General features: G+C 54.2%; 1 protein-coding gene across 1 annotated transcript; it reads left to right on the plus strand.

Annotated features, from left to right (window-relative positions):
* The first annotated feature begins 252 nt into the window (after window positions 1-252).
* Cpne7 (copine 7) lies at window positions 253-16,855 on the plus strand. The gene is made up of 15 exons (XM_032887844.1): window positions 253-568; window positions 2,479-2,661; window positions 6,957-7,031; window positions 7,198-7,272; window positions 8,129-8,212; window positions 8,882-8,971; window positions 9,227-9,325; window positions 9,945-10,031; window positions 10,435-10,494; window positions 11,331-11,464; window positions 12,140-12,194; window positions 12,636-12,687; window positions 12,756-12,889; window positions 15,224-15,460; window positions 16,083-16,855. Exons 1-15 carry the CDS (start codon window positions 401-403, stop codon window positions 16,218-16,220), a joined length of 1,671 nt encoding a protein of 556 aa, XP_032743735.1. The 5' UTR covers window positions 253-400; the 3' UTR covers window positions 16,221-16,855.

Genomic DNA, 16,855 nt, shown 5'->3' on the forward strand with positions numbered 1-16,855 from the left:
TCTAGGCGAAGCAAACCCGGTGCCTAGGTTCGAGCAGTGTGGAGCCTCCAGAACCGTTGAGCCCCATAGAGACACCACAATCCCAGAGCTTGCGTGCAACCCAGACCCTATCTCTTAGCTCCAGTGAGGGGACCGAAACCCCTCTCCAAGGGGCGCCTCTCCAGGCAATCTGCTCCCTGCCAGGTCCCTCTGCTTTTCTCCTGTGGCCCCACCCCGGCCCCGCCCCTTCGCGGTCCCCTCCATCCCTTCCCCGCTGCATCGCCGCCCTACAGCCCCCGCTCTGTGGCGGCCGCCCGAGACACGTGTGCCCGCGCCCGGCGGGCGTGCGGGGAAGCGCGGCCACGCCTGGTCCGGCCACCATTTCTCCGGCGCCCACCGGTTCGAGTGCGGAGCCTGAAGCATGAGCGGCGACTCGGAGCGCACGGTGGCCCCGGGGGTGGTGCCTGCACCCTGCGCCTCGAAGGTGGAGCTGCGGCTGAGCTGCCGGCACCTGCTGGATCGGGATCCGCTGACCAAGTCGGACCCCAGCGTGGTGCTGCTGCAGCAGGCACAGGGCCAGTGGCTACAGGTAGGGCGACCAGTGTCCTGGAGCTGGGCACCTGAAGACCTAAGTGTGAGTTGAGATTTGTGATGCTGGCAAGGGTGTTCTGAAACTGGGGCTACTAGGGCAAAAGAGGAGGTGTCCGCCCGCTGTCAGGAAGGGCAGGGCAACAGGGGAGCTGAGGTAGAAAAGAACCTTGGTGGAAAGTGCTCAGAAGTGCAGTCGAGGGTCTCAGCCTGGGGTTGTAGCGCTAGAGTGAAGCGCCCAGGCTAGACTGAGGAGCACAGGAGGGAGTGCGGCTCGGGAGTGGGGACACTGCCTGAGGCAGGTATAGGGACTGTTTAAGGTCACAGAGTTCCCCCTCTATTGGCTGCAGTAGCCATGAGCGTCTCACAGGTGAAGCAGCAGCGTGGCCAGTGGTCTTAGGGCTGCGAACTAGACATTGATGGTTGGGTAGAATCGAGCTGGTCAGGGCTGGACAGACACTCCATGGCTCAGATTTGAGACGCCCTGGTTAGAGGACTCCAGCCTCCAACCTGTCTCCTCACTGCGTTTTAGGAGAAATCACAAATTGCATGCGTGTGGCTATGCTCGAGGACTGAAAGCCCCTCCCCGCTCCTTATTGCCCCCTGCCGACCCAGATCTGAGGGCCTGCCTCCAGCATGGGGTTTTTCCACTGGCCACCCATAAACCCAGGGTAGCCAGGGTCTTCAGAAAGGGGGCTTCTGCGTAGACACCAGCTCTCATTAGCCCCCAGAAGGTACTGCCCATGTTCTGGGGTAGTGTCAGGATTCTGCGCATGTTCTGGGCCAGTGTCCTATAGCCCGTGTTGTGGAGCATATAAACCACTTTCTCAGCCGCCAACTCCCATGGGACTGGCTGTATGTCAGGAGTGGAAAGCAGCCCCCCCCCTTAGTTGGGCGGCCTAATAGGCACAAAAGACTTGGACCCGAGTCCGTACTCAAGTAGGAGTGTCCCCAACAGCAGCTCTGAGCCACTAGAGTCTGGCTGTGGCAATCATGACAGGAAGCTTGGGAAGAGAGCCAGGAAAGACGTCTCAGATAGACACTGTGACTATCGTGGGGTAGCCAGGACACGAAGGATGTGAAGGGGATCCAGAGAGTGGAGGACGTATTCTGGGGACCCCCTATTGATGCGTGGCACCTCGAGTAATACCGATCTGCATCCCAGCATATTCCTTAGGCTCTGGGTCTGAGAAATCCTGTGGTTCATTGCCCTAGAAGCATGTGTTCACGCCCCCTAGAAGGTATTAGGAGGCCGCTTTGCTGTAGGCTGTTTAAGGACCTGCTTGTGACCCTGGTCTCCCCATAGCGTTGCCTGGCTTGATTGATACCTGGTATATATATTCATTCCTGGGAAGGGTCCAGGCAGACCCTTGTCTTTCATGCAGGAGCCTCCATGCCGAGCGGATTTGACAGTCTACTAGCTAAGGTTTCTTGTTGGTTTATGTTCTGGGGGCTAAACTCAGTGGGAGAGACTGGTGAACCCACGTCCCTCTAGCAGGGAAATCCCTTTGCCACTGGGCTGAGTGCTATGGGGAGGTCTCCACATTAGGCTTGCCCTGCCCAGCACTAGAAACTGATTCTGTCCCTGAGAACGGTGCTGGTCCCTGAACCTCAGTGTCACCATCTATAACTTGGAGATAGGAAGGCAGCAGTGAGCACGAGATGAGAGGATGTGGAGAAACTGCAGCCTGTGACTGGTTAAGGGAGGGGCGTGCTTTCATCTCAGACACGCAAGTGTATGTAGTACGACCCTTCTGGGCAAGCAGCCCTATAGACGCAGGTGGGCCCCGTGGATGGAAAACAGGCTTGGAATGGCACAGATGCGTGGGAGGTGGGGGAAGGGCAGGAGCCCAGGCAAATCTGTAGGGAGGTCCCACCTGTGGGGCTGGCTCAGAGGAGGGCTTGTTGCAGGTGGACAGAACGGAGGTGGTGAAGAGCAGCCTGCATCCTGTGTTCTCCAAGGTCTTCACTATGGACTATTACTTCGAGGAGGTGCAGAAGCTACGATTTGAGGTGTACGACACCCACGGGCCTAGTGGGCTAAGTTGCCAGGATGATGACTTCCTAGGGGGCATGGAGTGTACCCTGGGTCAAGTGAGTACCCCATTGTCTTGGAAGGGAGGAGGGTAGGAGCTACTCCTAGGGCACTCGATGCCCTCAGCTCAGGGATTCTGCAGATGGGCATCCGGCTCCGCCTGCCTCCACGTCTTAAAAGCGCTTGTTTGTTTGAGGCAGCCCGGGCTGTCTTTGAAGTTGAGATCCTCCTGCCTCAGCCCTGAGTCCTGCTGTTGCAGGAGGGTACCAGCATATGTACCTTTTCTTACTAGTTGTCTTGTCTCTGTTTTAGTCCCATTGTAGCCCTGGCTGACCTGAGTCTCATAGAACCCATTTGCTTCTGCCTCTCAGGGGCTGGCATCAAAGGTGTTCACCACGAACCGGGGCCTTATCAGGTTTATTTTTTTAAATACTTATTTATTTTATTTATATGAGTACACTGTAGCTGTCTTCAGACACACCAGAAGAGGGCATCGGATCCCATTACAGATGGTTGTGAGACACCAACCATGTGGTTACTAGGAATTGAACTCAGGACCTCTGGAAGAGCAGTCAGGGCTCTTAACCGCTGAGCCATCTCTCCAGCCTGTTTTATTTTTTAATGGTTTATCTATCTTATGAATAGGATGTTTTGCATGCAACTATGTCTGGATGCCACATTTATCCTGGGTCCTTGGAGGTCAGAGGAGGGTACCGGACTCTGGAAGCAGAGTTAGAGATGGTTATTAGCCTCTCGATTGGTGCTGGGAGCCAAACCTGGGTCCTCTTCAAGAGCAGCAAGAATTCTTAACTGCCGAGCCGTCTCTTCAGCCCTCAGAGTGGTCTTGCTTGCTTGTTTTTTAAGAAGTGTGTGTAAACGCAGGATGTCATATAGCTCAGGTTGCCCTTGAACTCTCTACGTAGCCAGGGATGATGTTGAACTTTGAATCTTCTTGATTCATCTTCCAATCAGTAAAACTGCAGGTATGAAACACCACACCAGTTTTTAAATTTTTTTTTTTCAAAACAGGGTTTCTCTGCGTAGCCCTAGCTGTCCTAGAACTCACTCTGTAACCCAGATCTGCCTGCCTCTGCTTCCAGAGTGCTGGGATTACAGGCGGGCACCCCCACCACCAAGCTCAGTTAAATATTTTTGAGCTGGGTTACGAGCTCCCGTGTTCCCACAAGCCTGTTCCAGCACGTCTCCCCCCAAGTCCCTCCCAGTCCAATTACTAGGCATCATGCTCTCACATAAGTGAATAAACATACAATTTTCCTTAAAAATAGCCAGGTGGGGATGTACCTCATTTGATAGAGTGCTTGCCTACCGTAAACAGAGCCCTGGGTTTGCTGTCCCCAGCACCACGTCAAAAGAAGTAGAAGCAAGAGGATCAGAAGGTCAAGGTTATCTGGAGTGGTGGTGCACACTTTTAATCACAGCACTCAAGAGCCAGAGGCAGGATGATTTCTGTGAGTTCAAAGCCAGCCTGGTCTACAGAGTGAGTTCTAGCTCAGCTAGCTTCACACAGAGAGGTCCTGCCTTAAATAAATAAATAAATAAATAAATAAATAAATAAATAAGGCTATCCTCTACTCTATGATGAGTTTGGAACCAACCTGGATTAATGAGACCGTCTTTAAAGGAAAAAAAAAAGGCAGAGAAAGAACCTGGCTCACCTGGTAAGAGCTCTTGTTGCACAAACACGAGGACATGAGTTCAAATCTCCGGCACCCACAAGCTTTGAGGGGTACAGACAGGAAATTTATTGGAGCTTGTTAGCCACCAATCTAGCTCCAGGATCTGTAAGAGGCACTGAGTAAAGGAGAGAGTGGTAGTCAAGACACCTGACGACCTACTGTGGTCTTCACACGCACAGCATGCACATCCACGTGTACATGTACACATCCACTCTCTTCCACTAACCAGATATGGTAGTACACACCTGTGATTCTAATCTTTGGGAGTCGAAGGCAGGAGGGTCAGGAGTTCAAGGCCATCATCAGACATATATCAAATCTAAGACTTAAACCAGTCTAAGCTCCTTGAGATCCTGACTCGATACAAGAAAAAAAAAAAAACTCCGAGCAAACAAAAAAGAAAAAGCAAACCTCAGCCAGCTGCCGTGGCTCCCACCTCTAATCCCGGGCTGTGGCAGACCGAGGGAGGAGAGAGAGCTCATTCCACATAAGCCTGGGCTGCATAGTAAGATCCTGTCTTTAAAAATCTCTTCTTCTCCCTCCTCCACTCGGTCTCCCACCCCCACCCCCACCCCCACACACTCTACACAGTTCTGCCAGCCCATGCCGTTTGTGTGTGTGCACTGTGTGCTTGTGTGCATTGTGTGTTTGTGTGCACCGTGTGTTTGTCTCTTCATGAGTCTTTCCACAGCAGCACACAAGCCTTCCTGAGTCTGATGCACACCTCGGTGGCAGTATTTGTCTAACATTTGAGGTTCTGGGTTCTATCCCACACTAGGCACGGGGCAGACTCCATGTTTTCCCCTGCAGCTGGGGGTGGGAGGAGTAGTGCATGGGGTTAATCATGAGAGCCCTAGGGGACTCCGCTGGCAGCCAGGAGCCACTGTCCTTGGCCTCTCCTCCCGTTTGCCCATGCGACAGCACTTCGCTCTGCTCGTGCGCTGGGCCGCGTGGTACAGCCTCCTCGGTGGGACACAGGATGCCTTTTACATTAAGGAACAGTCTGTAGATCACATGGAGGCGCTGAGATGAGCTCCATGTGGCTATTACCCGACTAGGGGGGCATTTCTGTCACCCTGCAGGTGGCCCTTTCTGGCCAGTCCCTTGGCTGTCTCTGGTTTTGAGTTTCCTGTGGGTTAACCACATGGTCTGCTCTAGGTGTCTGGTTCTCCATTCCGACATCATGTGTGTGACTCATCCCCACCACTGCCTGGCCGGGGCTCCTTCTCTCCAGATCTTTTTGCCATCCCCACTTTATGTAACAGTGGCTGAGAAGAAGCGGGGCGCACTCCCTCCCAGAGGAGTGCTGTCCCAGAGGAACAGAGAGGCATGTGGACTGGACGCAGGCACAGATATCTTCACATGCGTGTACACATGCACCACAGTCCAGGCGGCACTGAGCTACATGAACATACATGGCCACATATGGATACACACATGGCCCACATACAGGTTCTGTACTTGAACACATCTGCAGACATTGTCAGCTTGGCCGACTGGTCAGGGGCCACAATCTGTAGTTTTGTTTTTTGGGGTTTTTTTTTTTAGATTTATTTATTATATAAGTATACTGTAGTAGCTGTCTTCAGACACACTAGAAGAGGACACCAGATCTCATTACAGATGGTTGTGAGTCACCATGTGGGTGCTGGGATTTGAACTCAGGACCTCAGGTGCACTTGGGTGCTCTTAACCACTGAGCCACCTCTCCAGCCCCCAATCTGTAGTTCTTTTTCCCATGGTCTTCTGGTGCCCATCAACTAGTAGCAAACATGAGTCAGAGGCCACTCCTGGGTGTCAGGGTAGCAACTACCATATAGACCATCGAGAAGGCCCTCGAATACAGAGCCTTCTCCAGGGAGATGTGAAGGCCTGTTATTCAGACCAGGGCTTGCTGCCTCAAAGGGTTCACTCAATCATTTCCCTTAGACTCTGTTCCCTACTAGATAGGAAATATGCCATGTGCAGCCTGGGCCTGTGTGAAGTCATCTCTCTCTCTCTGTAGGTTAGGGATGCATTGCTCTATGGGAGAGCTATGTACCCAGTGGGACAGGCGAAAAGGGAGGCCCAAGGTGGGAGAGGAGTTCTTCAGGAATTGAGCATTGGTGCCCATAACCTCATGGCCCTTCTAAGCAGGTACCTGTGCAGAAAAGACACCAAGTGCACGTCTCCTGCCACCTCAAAGCCACTCTGACTCATTTGGGGCAGTAGGGGTCCAGAGCTCAGAGCTATTTAACCAGCCACCCTACAAGGCTTCTCACCCCAAGACCGATGAGTAGAATCAGGCCAGCGGTACGGTGAGGTCCTGGCTGAGCGTTGATGGTTGATGTCCTAATGCATCTGCTTCTGCTGCCCCTCATGGTGCGTGTGTACCCCACAGGCGGATGAGGGGAGGCCCGTGAGAGATAGAAGTTGAGTGGCATGCTCAGACATCAGCAGAAAGGCCACCAGAGGCTAGGGGAGGTGGGGAGACAATGAGAGCAGAAGAAAGAGCCCAGGAGGCCCAGCGAGGTCCTCTTCCTCCTTTAAGCCTACCCATGGGGTTGGGGATTTAGCTCATGGTGTAGAGCTTGCCTAGCAAGCAAGGCCCTGGGTTCGGTCCCCAGCTCCGGAAAAAAAAAAAAAAAAAAAGCCTACCTAGCTCTCTTGGTTTCCAGATTGTGGCCCAGAAGAAAATGACACGTCCACTGCTGCTGAGATTCGGCAGGAATGCTGGCAAATCCACCATCACGGTGAGCCCCAGAGCTGCGGGGAGGGGTGTCTTGGGAGGAGACGAGCAGGGAGGCCTCAGATGGACTGTAACTGTGTAGCCGCTAGGAGAGAGCAGAGCCCCCTCAGCTGAGGCAAGAGGGTGAGACTGATGGCCTGGAACCCATGGGTCCCATATGCCACACTCAGGTGATAGCAGAGGACATCTCTGGGAACAACGGCTACGTGGAGCTCTCCTTCCAAGCCCGGAAACTGGATGACAAGGTGAGGCCAAGATCCCGTGCGTGCTGGGCTCCGAGCCTCCTGCAAGCTGGGCTCCGAGCCTCCTGCAAGCTGGCTCACTGTGAAAACCTAGTTACTTCTCAGCACTGGCCTCAAGGTTCAGAAAACAAGTGACATGAGAGCTGTGCGTGTAGCCCTTGGCATGCCGTTGGCACAATCCTGTGGTCACTACGTTCCTTGTTAACCGTTACACTTTGCAGTCATTACAGACAAGGCTGCCACCCTCCCAGCTACACACACACACACACACACACACACACACACACAGAGCGGCGATGTGTGGTAGAGAGCTTTGCCCGCATTGCCATTGCACCTTGGCATGTGGTCATCAGACCGCTTCCAACAGGGTACCTATTTACTGATAGGGAGAGAGGCCCACAGAGGACAGAGAGGTCCCTGTCTTGAACTGGGACTTAGCCTGGTTTATTGGTTCCTCTCACAGGTTGGAAACTGACCCTTCATAGGTACCTGTCTCCCTTGAGATATTTAAGCTGGGACAAGGAAGGGTGGGTGGGTGGGGTGTGAACAACTGTTTAGACACCAGGCACCAGGAGTGAGGACTAGCAGAGTGGGGTCTGTGAAAACACACTGGGAGGGTGGGCAGGCTAAGGGTCCCCACGGGTGAAGCCAGGGAAGGCTCCAAGCGGTGAGTCCTTATCACTGAAGACTCTCGGGGAGTGTTTCCAATGTATTTTATGCCTGGGAAACTTGGAGCTACAGGGAGGGGGTGAAATTCTAACCTGCAAAGGATGAAGCCGCCATCCAGCCATAGGGATGGAGCCATCCTCAGGCCAACAGCTGGCTAGCCCCCTTGCCAGCCCACCCTCTGCTGCCCCAGGACCTCTTCAGCAAGTCGGACCCCTTCCTAGAGCTGTATCGGGTCAACGACGACGGGAGTGAACAGCTGGTGTACAGGACAGAGGTGAGGGCCGCACCGCCTGACGGTAGAGGGGCTTCAGGGGCCCTGACGGAAATGGGCCTCCCAGATGAGGGACAGGGAGGTAGCATGACCCTGTGGCTGTGGAGTCTTTCCTTCCAAGGCCCTCTGCTCTCTCTCAATGGATGGAACAGCTGGCTGGATTGGTTCTCCGTCCGCCCAAATTTAGCGTGGCAGCTTTGTTGTTACCGGTCCTATTTTTAGGGATACCTGCTTCCTCCTGCAGGGAAACAGGATTTTAGTTACAGCGGGGAGAGAGTTCCCTTTTGAGACAAATTAATTTGAGCGAAAAGAATCTATTTAAGGAGAAAACGGCCCAGGTGGCCGGTGTGAGGCCGAAGCTATTAGGGTCAGGGGTGGAGGGAGTGGAGAGTGGAGTGTCTGGGCTACACCGGTTCTGTTTGGAGCCTGAAACAGGCCTAGGCTCCTGCATACCCAGTCTCCCTGGGGCAGGATACAGGCTGCTACCCCTGCACAGCTGAGACTCTGAGAGCCCTGTATTCCAGCTAAGGGGCCTATGACCTAAGGATCCCAGAGCTGAGTCACAGCTGAGACTCTGAGAGCCCTGTATTCCAGCTAAGGGGCCTATGACCTAAGGATCCCAGAGCTCCCTGGGCCCTAGTCCCACCCAGCTCAGTCTTTTCTGGCCCACAGGTCGTGAAGAATAATCTTAACCCAGTGTGGGAACCCTTCAAGGTGTCCCTGAATTCGCTCTGCAGCTGCGAGGAGACACGGCCTCTGAAGGTGGGGATGGGTATAGAGCAGGACTGAAAATGGGGTCATGGTTAGAGTGTGTGTGGGGGGGGAGTTAAGGACGTGGTCACTGGGCCAGGCCCCACGGGCAGGCGTCAGGGTCCTCCAGACCCACTGAGTATTGGAGACAGGATTTGTGGCTAAGGGAAGACCAAGGAGGGGAACGGTAAATGACAGCCCACCCAGGACCGGGAGGGCCTCAGGTCCTCTGAGGAACACCCGCACTGAGAGGCCTGGGCTCCCCAGTGCCTGGTCTGGGACTATGACTCCCGAGGAAAGCATGACTTCATTGGCGACTTCACCACCACCTTCGCAGAGATGCAGAAGGCCTTTGAGGAGGAGCAGGTGAGTTGCTGGCCCATCTCGGGCCACAGGTTCTGACTTGTTCTGGTGGGTCTCTGGGAGGCTGGACATTCTACCCCCACCCCAGAGAAGGCACAGTGGTGACAAAGAGCAGTGACATCCACCACGTGGCCAGAACGGGGGCCTACAAGCAAGTGACCATGTGAGCCACCATGTACTTCTGTGTGTCAAGGTGGGAGGGGCGTCCTTCCTTCCCGGGGCCTGCCTAACCCTCTGTAGCTGGGTGGTGGGTGTGCTGGGAGAGTCTCCTCCGACTCTTTCTTGGGCCCTGGTGTCCCTGAGGAAGATCTATAGGCTCAGAATATGGCTGAGCTATAGGCCAAGGCTGCAGTGTGCGCAGGGTCTAACCTGGGCTATCTTGTTCATATTCTCATCTGCATGGCTCCTCTCTGTTCTGTGTGCTTGACTGCTCCCCACAGAGGCCATTTCTGGCCCCCATGGGCAGCATAGGCCTTCTGTACACGGTTGGAGGCAGTCTTGTGGAGTGTGACAGGGTCTCCATTAAGACTGGGATGTTCAGGAGCTCCTGGCCCTTGTGGGGGAGGGGCCTGAATCCTGCTGCTCTGGGTGGAGTTTCTGCCTGTCCTTGTCCCTGTCCCAGGCCCAGTGGGACTGTGTGAATGCCAAGTACAAACAGAAGAAGCGCAATTACAAGAACTCTGGGGTGGTGATCCTGGCGGACCTGAAGGTGAGCCTCAGTCCTGCCTGAAGCCCTTAGGGAGATGGCTTGGTGGGATTAGCATCTCCAGGTTATCAGATGGTTCTCAAAGGTAGAGTTCTGAGGTGTGGTGGGTTTCACTGTGGGGTCTTGAGATACCTGGGAAGGGTGAGGGAGGAGAGAGGAGGGAGGAGGGAAGAGGGAAGAGGGAAGAGGGAAGAGGGAAGAGGGAGGGAGATGGAGGAGGGAAAAGGGAAGAGGGAGGAGGGAGGAAGAGGGAGGAGGGATGAGGGAAAATGCCCCACAGACTTCAGTGCCTAGGGCAGAGATGCCCATCAGGCTCCCTCTCCCACTGACACAGGCCCGATTTTCTGGGTGGGGTAGGGTGGGGTGAGGGGTCATGAGTGGCTTTGCCAACTGCATTGCTTGGAAGCTCCACAGGGTCCACTCCTTCCTGGATTACATCATGGGTGGCTGCCAGATCCACTGCACGGTGAGTCTGTGGGTCCTGCCCTGTGCTGCCCGCGGGTCCTGCCCCCTGTGCCGCCCAGGCCAACTGGGCAGGAGCATACAGAGTGCACCAGGTCCTAGGTGCCGTTTGTCCATCTACATCCCCTCTCTTCCCCTTGATGCTGATGAAGGAAAGGATTCAGGAGTTCAGGACCAGCCCAGGGTCACCTTCTCACAGCAGCAGCCAGGGCCCCACTTCTACAAAATTATAGGGACAGGAGAACAACAAAAAAAACCATAAAGAAGAAAACAGGAGTAGGCACTGAGCTAATGAGGGCTGGAGAGTCCTATAGAGTCCATCCGGCTTAGCCTTGGGCAGACCACAGACCGTCCAGGGGAGTCCATCCCAGACTCCGACGCCTGCCTGCATGCACAGCTATGCTGGGTGGCTGAGCAGACAGCCACACCCAAGGTGGCCTTGCCATGAGGTGGAAGGCACAGAGGGAACCATAGCAGTTAAGAGAGAGTGTTTCCATGGGCCTTGTCCCTCTGAGGGGAGCTCAGCTCAACAATTCTCCCAGGGGACAGGGTCAATGTCATCTTGGGATTCCAAGGGTGACACTTAGGGTTTTCAGGGTCTGGGGAGCCTCTCATCTCCTAAGGTATAGCCAGTAGTTCCAGTGAACGGTCAAGCTCGCATAGAGCGGAGGAAGCTGAGACTCCAGGCTCTTGACCTTAGGCCGGGCTCCGGTATCCTGTGCCTGTCCAGTGCATGCATGCGTGTGTGTGTGTGTGAGTGTGTGTGTGTGTGTGTGTGTGTGTGTGTGTGTGTGTGAGGGCACAGGTACACAGTGACGTTCATCATCCTGGCCCCTGCAGGTAGCCATCGACTTCACAGCCTCCAATGGTGACCCAAGGAACAGCTGCTCCCTCCACCACATCAACCCTTACCAGCCCAACGAGTACCTGAGGGCGCTGGTGGCCGTGGGCGAGGTCTGCCAGGATTATGACAGGTGTGGCCCCACCCAGCTCTCTGAAGTGGTGCCAGGCAGTGTGATTGACCCCTGAGGTCAGCACAAACGAAGGGGGAGCATCTTTGCAGCTACATAGTAGACGAGAAGCTCAACTGACCTTCGGTACAGATCCTCCAGAGGATGGATGGGGGATGGGTTATGTCTCTAACAGGGCCCCATACCCCTTCGCTGGGACACAAACCTGGGCGTTGGTTGGAAATCATCTTATAGGGCAGAAAAATGCAGACCTTGAAGTTGGGGTGATTGGCTAGGATGGGGCTGAGGGCAAACTTGGATGCTCTGGTCTCTGAGCTCAACACAACGGCCCAGATCCCCGTCCTGAGCTCCCTGCCCATGGAACTCCACATCTCAATGGGAGAAGAGAAAGTATAGTGGGGTTAAGTAGGTGCCCTTCAGGAGCTACAACCTCAGGTCAGGGTCCTTAGGCCTGGGGGAAGAACAGGGAGCAGGTCCCAGTCTTCTGGTGTCAATTCTACCGTTTCCAGCCTGTGCTGTGGACGGTCTCTGCTCAGTTCCTTAGTTTCCCCTCTGTGGCCTGCCTGTAATCCCTGCTTCTGACCCAGCAAGGCCCAGGCCTTCTAGTCTCCGTCCAGTGTCTACTTCACTCACCCGGGGACCGGGTTCCTGGAGCTGTCACTTTTGTCTCTTTTCCAGTGACAAGCGATTTTCTGCTTTGGGATTTGGAGCCCGGATACCTCCAAAGTATGAGGTAGGAGAGCCCTGGGCTGGGACCCCATCCTTCCACCCTCTGCAACCCAGGAAGAACCCTAGTTGCCACCGTTCCCTTTTGAGATGGGGGTGGAGGGAGGGGCGACCCTGGCTATGGCCAGAGACTGACTGTTGGCCCCTTAGAGGGTGGAGCTTTAGGCACGGTGCTTGTTCTTACCAGAAAGGGACAATTCAACTTCTTACCTAGATGCTGGTAGGAGAGGGGAATTATTGGTTAGTGTGCCTCGAAGGCACAGCTACTATTGAATCCAGGCCCTAATTGCCCCACGTTAGTTTGTCCCTCTGTCTGCCTCCTTCTTGGCTTCCTCTCTCCATGGAGGTCTTACCACATGGGCCCGAGAAGCAACAACCCAGCTTCTTCCCCATAAGTGGGAATCAAGTGTGTCCTGGGAAGGTCCTGTCTGACTCTTGTCCCCGCCAGGTGTCCCATGACTTTGCCATCAACTTCAACCCCGAGGATGATGAGTGTGAAGGTAGGAGCTGGAAGTGGGTTTGGCAACGTGCGACATCGGCCCAGGCTCACCCCTCTGTTCCCTTACAGGAATCCAGGGTGTGGTAGAGGCCTACCAGAACTGCCTGCCGAGGGTCCAGCTCTACGGCCCCACCAATGTGGCCCCCATCATCTCTAAGGTGGCACGCATGGCAGCAGCTGAGGAGCGCACAGGGGAGGCTTCTGTAGGTGACAGGGGGCAGGGGCTGCATGCACCCGGCTGTGGCACCAGTTAACTGTGTGTGTAGTCGTGGTGAGGACCAGAGAAGCAGTTATCTGGGTAGAGTTGAGCCAGGCAGCGAGGGGTGGGATGAGGGAAGGGTCCAGGATGTCAGCTGGTGGCTCCCTCAAAGCCTCAGGCAGTCTGTTTTTGGTTTAGGCAGAAGACTGAATCACTTCAAAGCCAGCCCTTCATTATCTAAGACAGACACTGGTCTGCCTCAGTTTCCCTCCTGTCCCTCTGCACCTCTGCGGGTATCACATATGGGCTTTCTTTTAGGCATCCTCAGGGTGCACATTTCCCTCAGGGCCGTGTTCTGCTCTCTGTAGCCCTCTGTGGGCTGCTGAGACACAGCTGGCCTGCTGCTTTCTCTTAATTTTTCATTTTGAAAAAAAATAATAATACTGTGCTTACAAGGGACCAGCACATGACTTCCGGCCACCCACCAAGTCGTAATAGCTACCAGCTTGCACCTTTCTTCCTTCCCTTCTCCCTTCCACCTCCCTGGTCCGTTTCATCCTCTCCTCCTTCCCACCCCGTCGTCCACCCTCCATCCCCTTCACGTATGCATGCACTAAGTGTCCTTCTGAACTATTTAAGAGGCTGGAGCTTAATGTCACTTCCTCCCTAAATGTGCATGATGCCCATGCCTGTTGGGTAGGTCTCACATATATCAATGTCTGGCAGGGCACGGAAGGCAGCTCCTCCTGCTATCTAATCCTACTAGGTCCCTGCTCTTACCTGTCCCCAGATGCCCCCAGGTGAGGTCTGATTTGGACTTTGCTCGTCCCTTCATCTTTTTTTTTTTTTTTTTTTGGTTCTTTTTTTCGGAGCTGGGGACCGAACCCAGGGCCTTGCGCTTCCTAGGCAAGCGCTCTACCACTGAGCTAAATCCCCAACCCCTCGTCCCCTTCATCTTGACCCCCACAGACTCTATCATGACCCTTCAGACTCCACCTGGAACCCCCAGACTCTGGTCACGAGTAGTCCTGCTGCCCAACAGCACTCTGAGGGGGAGGAGGGTGTAGAGGCAGCAGGCTGGTCTTCTGTCAGGAGCGTTACACACACGGGCAGTGGAGCCCCCTTCAGGGTGGCAGTGGAGACCCCTCCATGCTGGCTGTCAGGATTCCTCTGTGCTCCAGGAAGGAGTGGCTCCAACGGATATCATCCTGGGTTCTAGGCAGTGCTGTCCACAGTGGACAGACGTGGTAAACCTAGCCAGTGTGTCTTCTGATGAATGTACCCCCCCTTTTTTTTCCACAATAACTTTTTGTTTTCCTTGGGGGAAAAAAAAAAACTTTTCTTAAGAGTTGAGGTCTCGTGTTCTCCAAAAGTCAGGAAATTCCCAAGAGGAGCTGCTGAGGTGCCTGCCAGGAAAATCTGTGACCCTGAACTTGATTCCTAGAATCCACTCACAGAGAAGGGAGCGAGGCAGAAGGGTTGGCCCCTGACCTCCATGTGGGCGTGTGTGCATCACAGGCAGCGATAGTCTTTCTTTTCTAACTTTAAAAATAAGATGATTCCCAGAGACCCACACTCTTGATCAACAATGCCTACTACGTGTCACTTGTTCCTGGATTAAACATTTTCATTTCTTCACCTTGAGTTAACTTCAGACTTAGAGGAAAAGTCCCAACAGCATGGCCAAGAGTTCTGTCATATTCTTTTCTAGGGTCACTTTGTGTCCTGAGGTTTCATTCTGCTTCTGTTTTGAAAAAGTTTGATTTAATCAAACTATTTTTGTTGGGATAAAACACACACTATTGAAAATTTATGATTATAACCACCTTCAAATGCCCAGCTAGGAGTTTTGAGGATATTTGTGAATTTTGCAGATTTTGAGTTTCAGCTTTTCACAAGGAAACTGTATACCTGCTCACTTATGTGTTTTGACTAAACGGGGGTATCATACTCTTGACAATGAGAATGGACTTCTGTTTGAAACACCCCACTATGTCATTCCTGAAGCATGGACCGGGGCACCGTGGTGTCAGGGTGTTAGGCAGTGTCCATCCAGTAGTCCTCCTCCTTGGGTATGAGACCTGGGTTCAAGCCCTGAGAGGTGGTCTTGTCTGTAGAGTGGATTCTGCACCCATGACGGGTGGAGCAGCTTTACTCTGCATAGTGGCCAGCAGTAATTTATGACTAGGACTGTCACGAGTATTGCATTGTGCCTGAGCACTGCAGGGGTGCACACAGCAGGGGCCCCTCCAGGGGCGGGGACTGGAGCTGGAGGTGATGCGTGTGGCTTTGAGAGGTCTCAGGGGCCGGCACCCCCACTTCCTTCTGATGCCCCCAGCAATATTACATACTGCTGATCCTCACGGACGGCGTGGTGACGGATATGTCGGACACTCGAGAGGCCATCGTGCGTGCCTCCCACCTGCCCATGTCTGTCATCATCGTTGGGGTGGGCAACGCCGACTTCACGGATATGCAAATCTTAGACGGGGATGATGGAGTCCTACGCTCGCCACGGGGCGAGCCTGCACTCCGAGACATCGTTCAGTTTGTGCCCTTCCGTGAGCTCAAGAACGTAAGTGGCTGAAAGGGGGATGGCATTGAGAGCTGGGCCCTGGGGGGGGGCGGTTCCCACTACTCCATGCATGCATGACTTCCTTGCTCAGGATAAGGCCCTGCACTCTTTATGTCAGGCTAAAGAGCAGGCTCTGGGGATGGCTCCTGGTCAGTCTCCACCCTGATGACTGCCTGTGCAGTGAGCTTCTGACCCTAAAATCTATGACACAGAGAGGGCAGTGGGGGTTCTGTGGACCATGCCCGTTCTACAGTAAACACGTCACATGGACTCTCTCCCACATACACATCGCAGGTCGTCATGAGAGAGCATGAGGGTGAATGTCTGTGCCTGGTGGCCCCTCTTTACCTCCTGTCATTACCTGCTGTGGCTGGGAGAGATGAAAGGACAGTGTTGGCCTCCCTGCACAGACACACTGGGGACAGTGTAGGGACTTCCATCAGCTAGCGCTAGGACAGTCTAGGGGCTTGGTGGCTGCATTTCCAGCCTGTGTCCTTAGTAGCTCAACTGACTGCCAAGTCACATGTCCCTTAAGTAGATTTGAGTCCTGGGACTGTGACCCAGATAGGGGAATAAGGATGTAGAAGGCCCTCAGACGTAACCATGTGGTCTCTCAACCCAGGCGTCCCCTGCGGCACTGGCCAAGTGTGTGTTGGCCGAGGTGCCAAAGCAGGTGGTTGAGTACTACAGCCACAAGGACCTGCCTCCTCGAAGCCTTGGTGTCCAGACTGGAGAGGCTGGTCCCAGCTCAGCGCCATGAGGATGTCAGGGGAGGGGGCTTTGAAGAGTATGTCCCATCTACAGCATCTCCTGTGCCCCCAGAGACCCCTCACTCAGAAGCTCATCACCCAGCCCAGGCCCCAGCCTTGCTCCCGTGTTCGGCTGGCCTGGACCAGTGGCCCGTTTCCCAACATAAAGAGATCTAGGCCTTGTGGAGTGACAGAAATCAGCAGCTCTCCCATGTCTGGGCCTCCCTGTATGCAACAGGCATAGAGCAGGGTATTCTGAAAGAGCTGGAGCTACAGAAATGCTCTTCCCCTCTTGCTTGAGCTCACCTCTCTGTCACGTCGGGTGTCAATCACACTGCCTGGCACCACTTCAGAAGAACCCCCAAGCCCAACTCGGTCCAGAGAGATGGGTGGGACCACACCCGTCATAATCCCGGCAGCTCAGCTGTGGAAGGGGTGGTTGATCTGGAGAGTCTTGTCATTCGATCTTGTGGAGAGAGGCAGTACCCCAACCCTCGAGGACACCTATTTGTAGGCATTCTGACCCCGTAGGTTTCTCTGTCCTATCTGGTACCAGTCCAACCCATGCTCATACCTGAGACCCTGGGGCCTGAAAGGTCTGTGGGAGGCAGCTTTGGGTATAATAAAGCATCCCCTTATTCTCACA

The sequence above is a fragment of the Rattus rattus genome, chromosome 17 (genome assembly GCF_011064425.1).
Source record: "Rattus rattus isolate New Zealand chromosome 17, Rrattus_CSIRO_v1, whole genome shotgun sequence".
NCBI lineage: Eukaryota > Metazoa > Chordata > Mammalia > Rodentia > Muridae > Rattus > Rattus rattus.

Bases quoted from the DNA above. Each gene is read 5' to 3' on its own strand.
- Cpne7 (XM_032887844.1), top strand. From the start codon at position 401: ATGAGCGGCGACTCGGAGCGCACGGTGGCCCCGGGGGTGGTGCCTGCA. The intron at 10,495-11,330 runs GTGAGTCTGTGG...TGGCCCCTGCAG, and splicing joins GCTGCCAGATCCACTGCACG to GTAGCCATCGACTTCACAGC. The intron at 12,195-12,635 runs GTAGGAGAGCCC...TGTCCCCGCCAG, and splicing joins GGATACCTCCAAAGTATGAG to GTGTCCCATGACTTTGCCAT.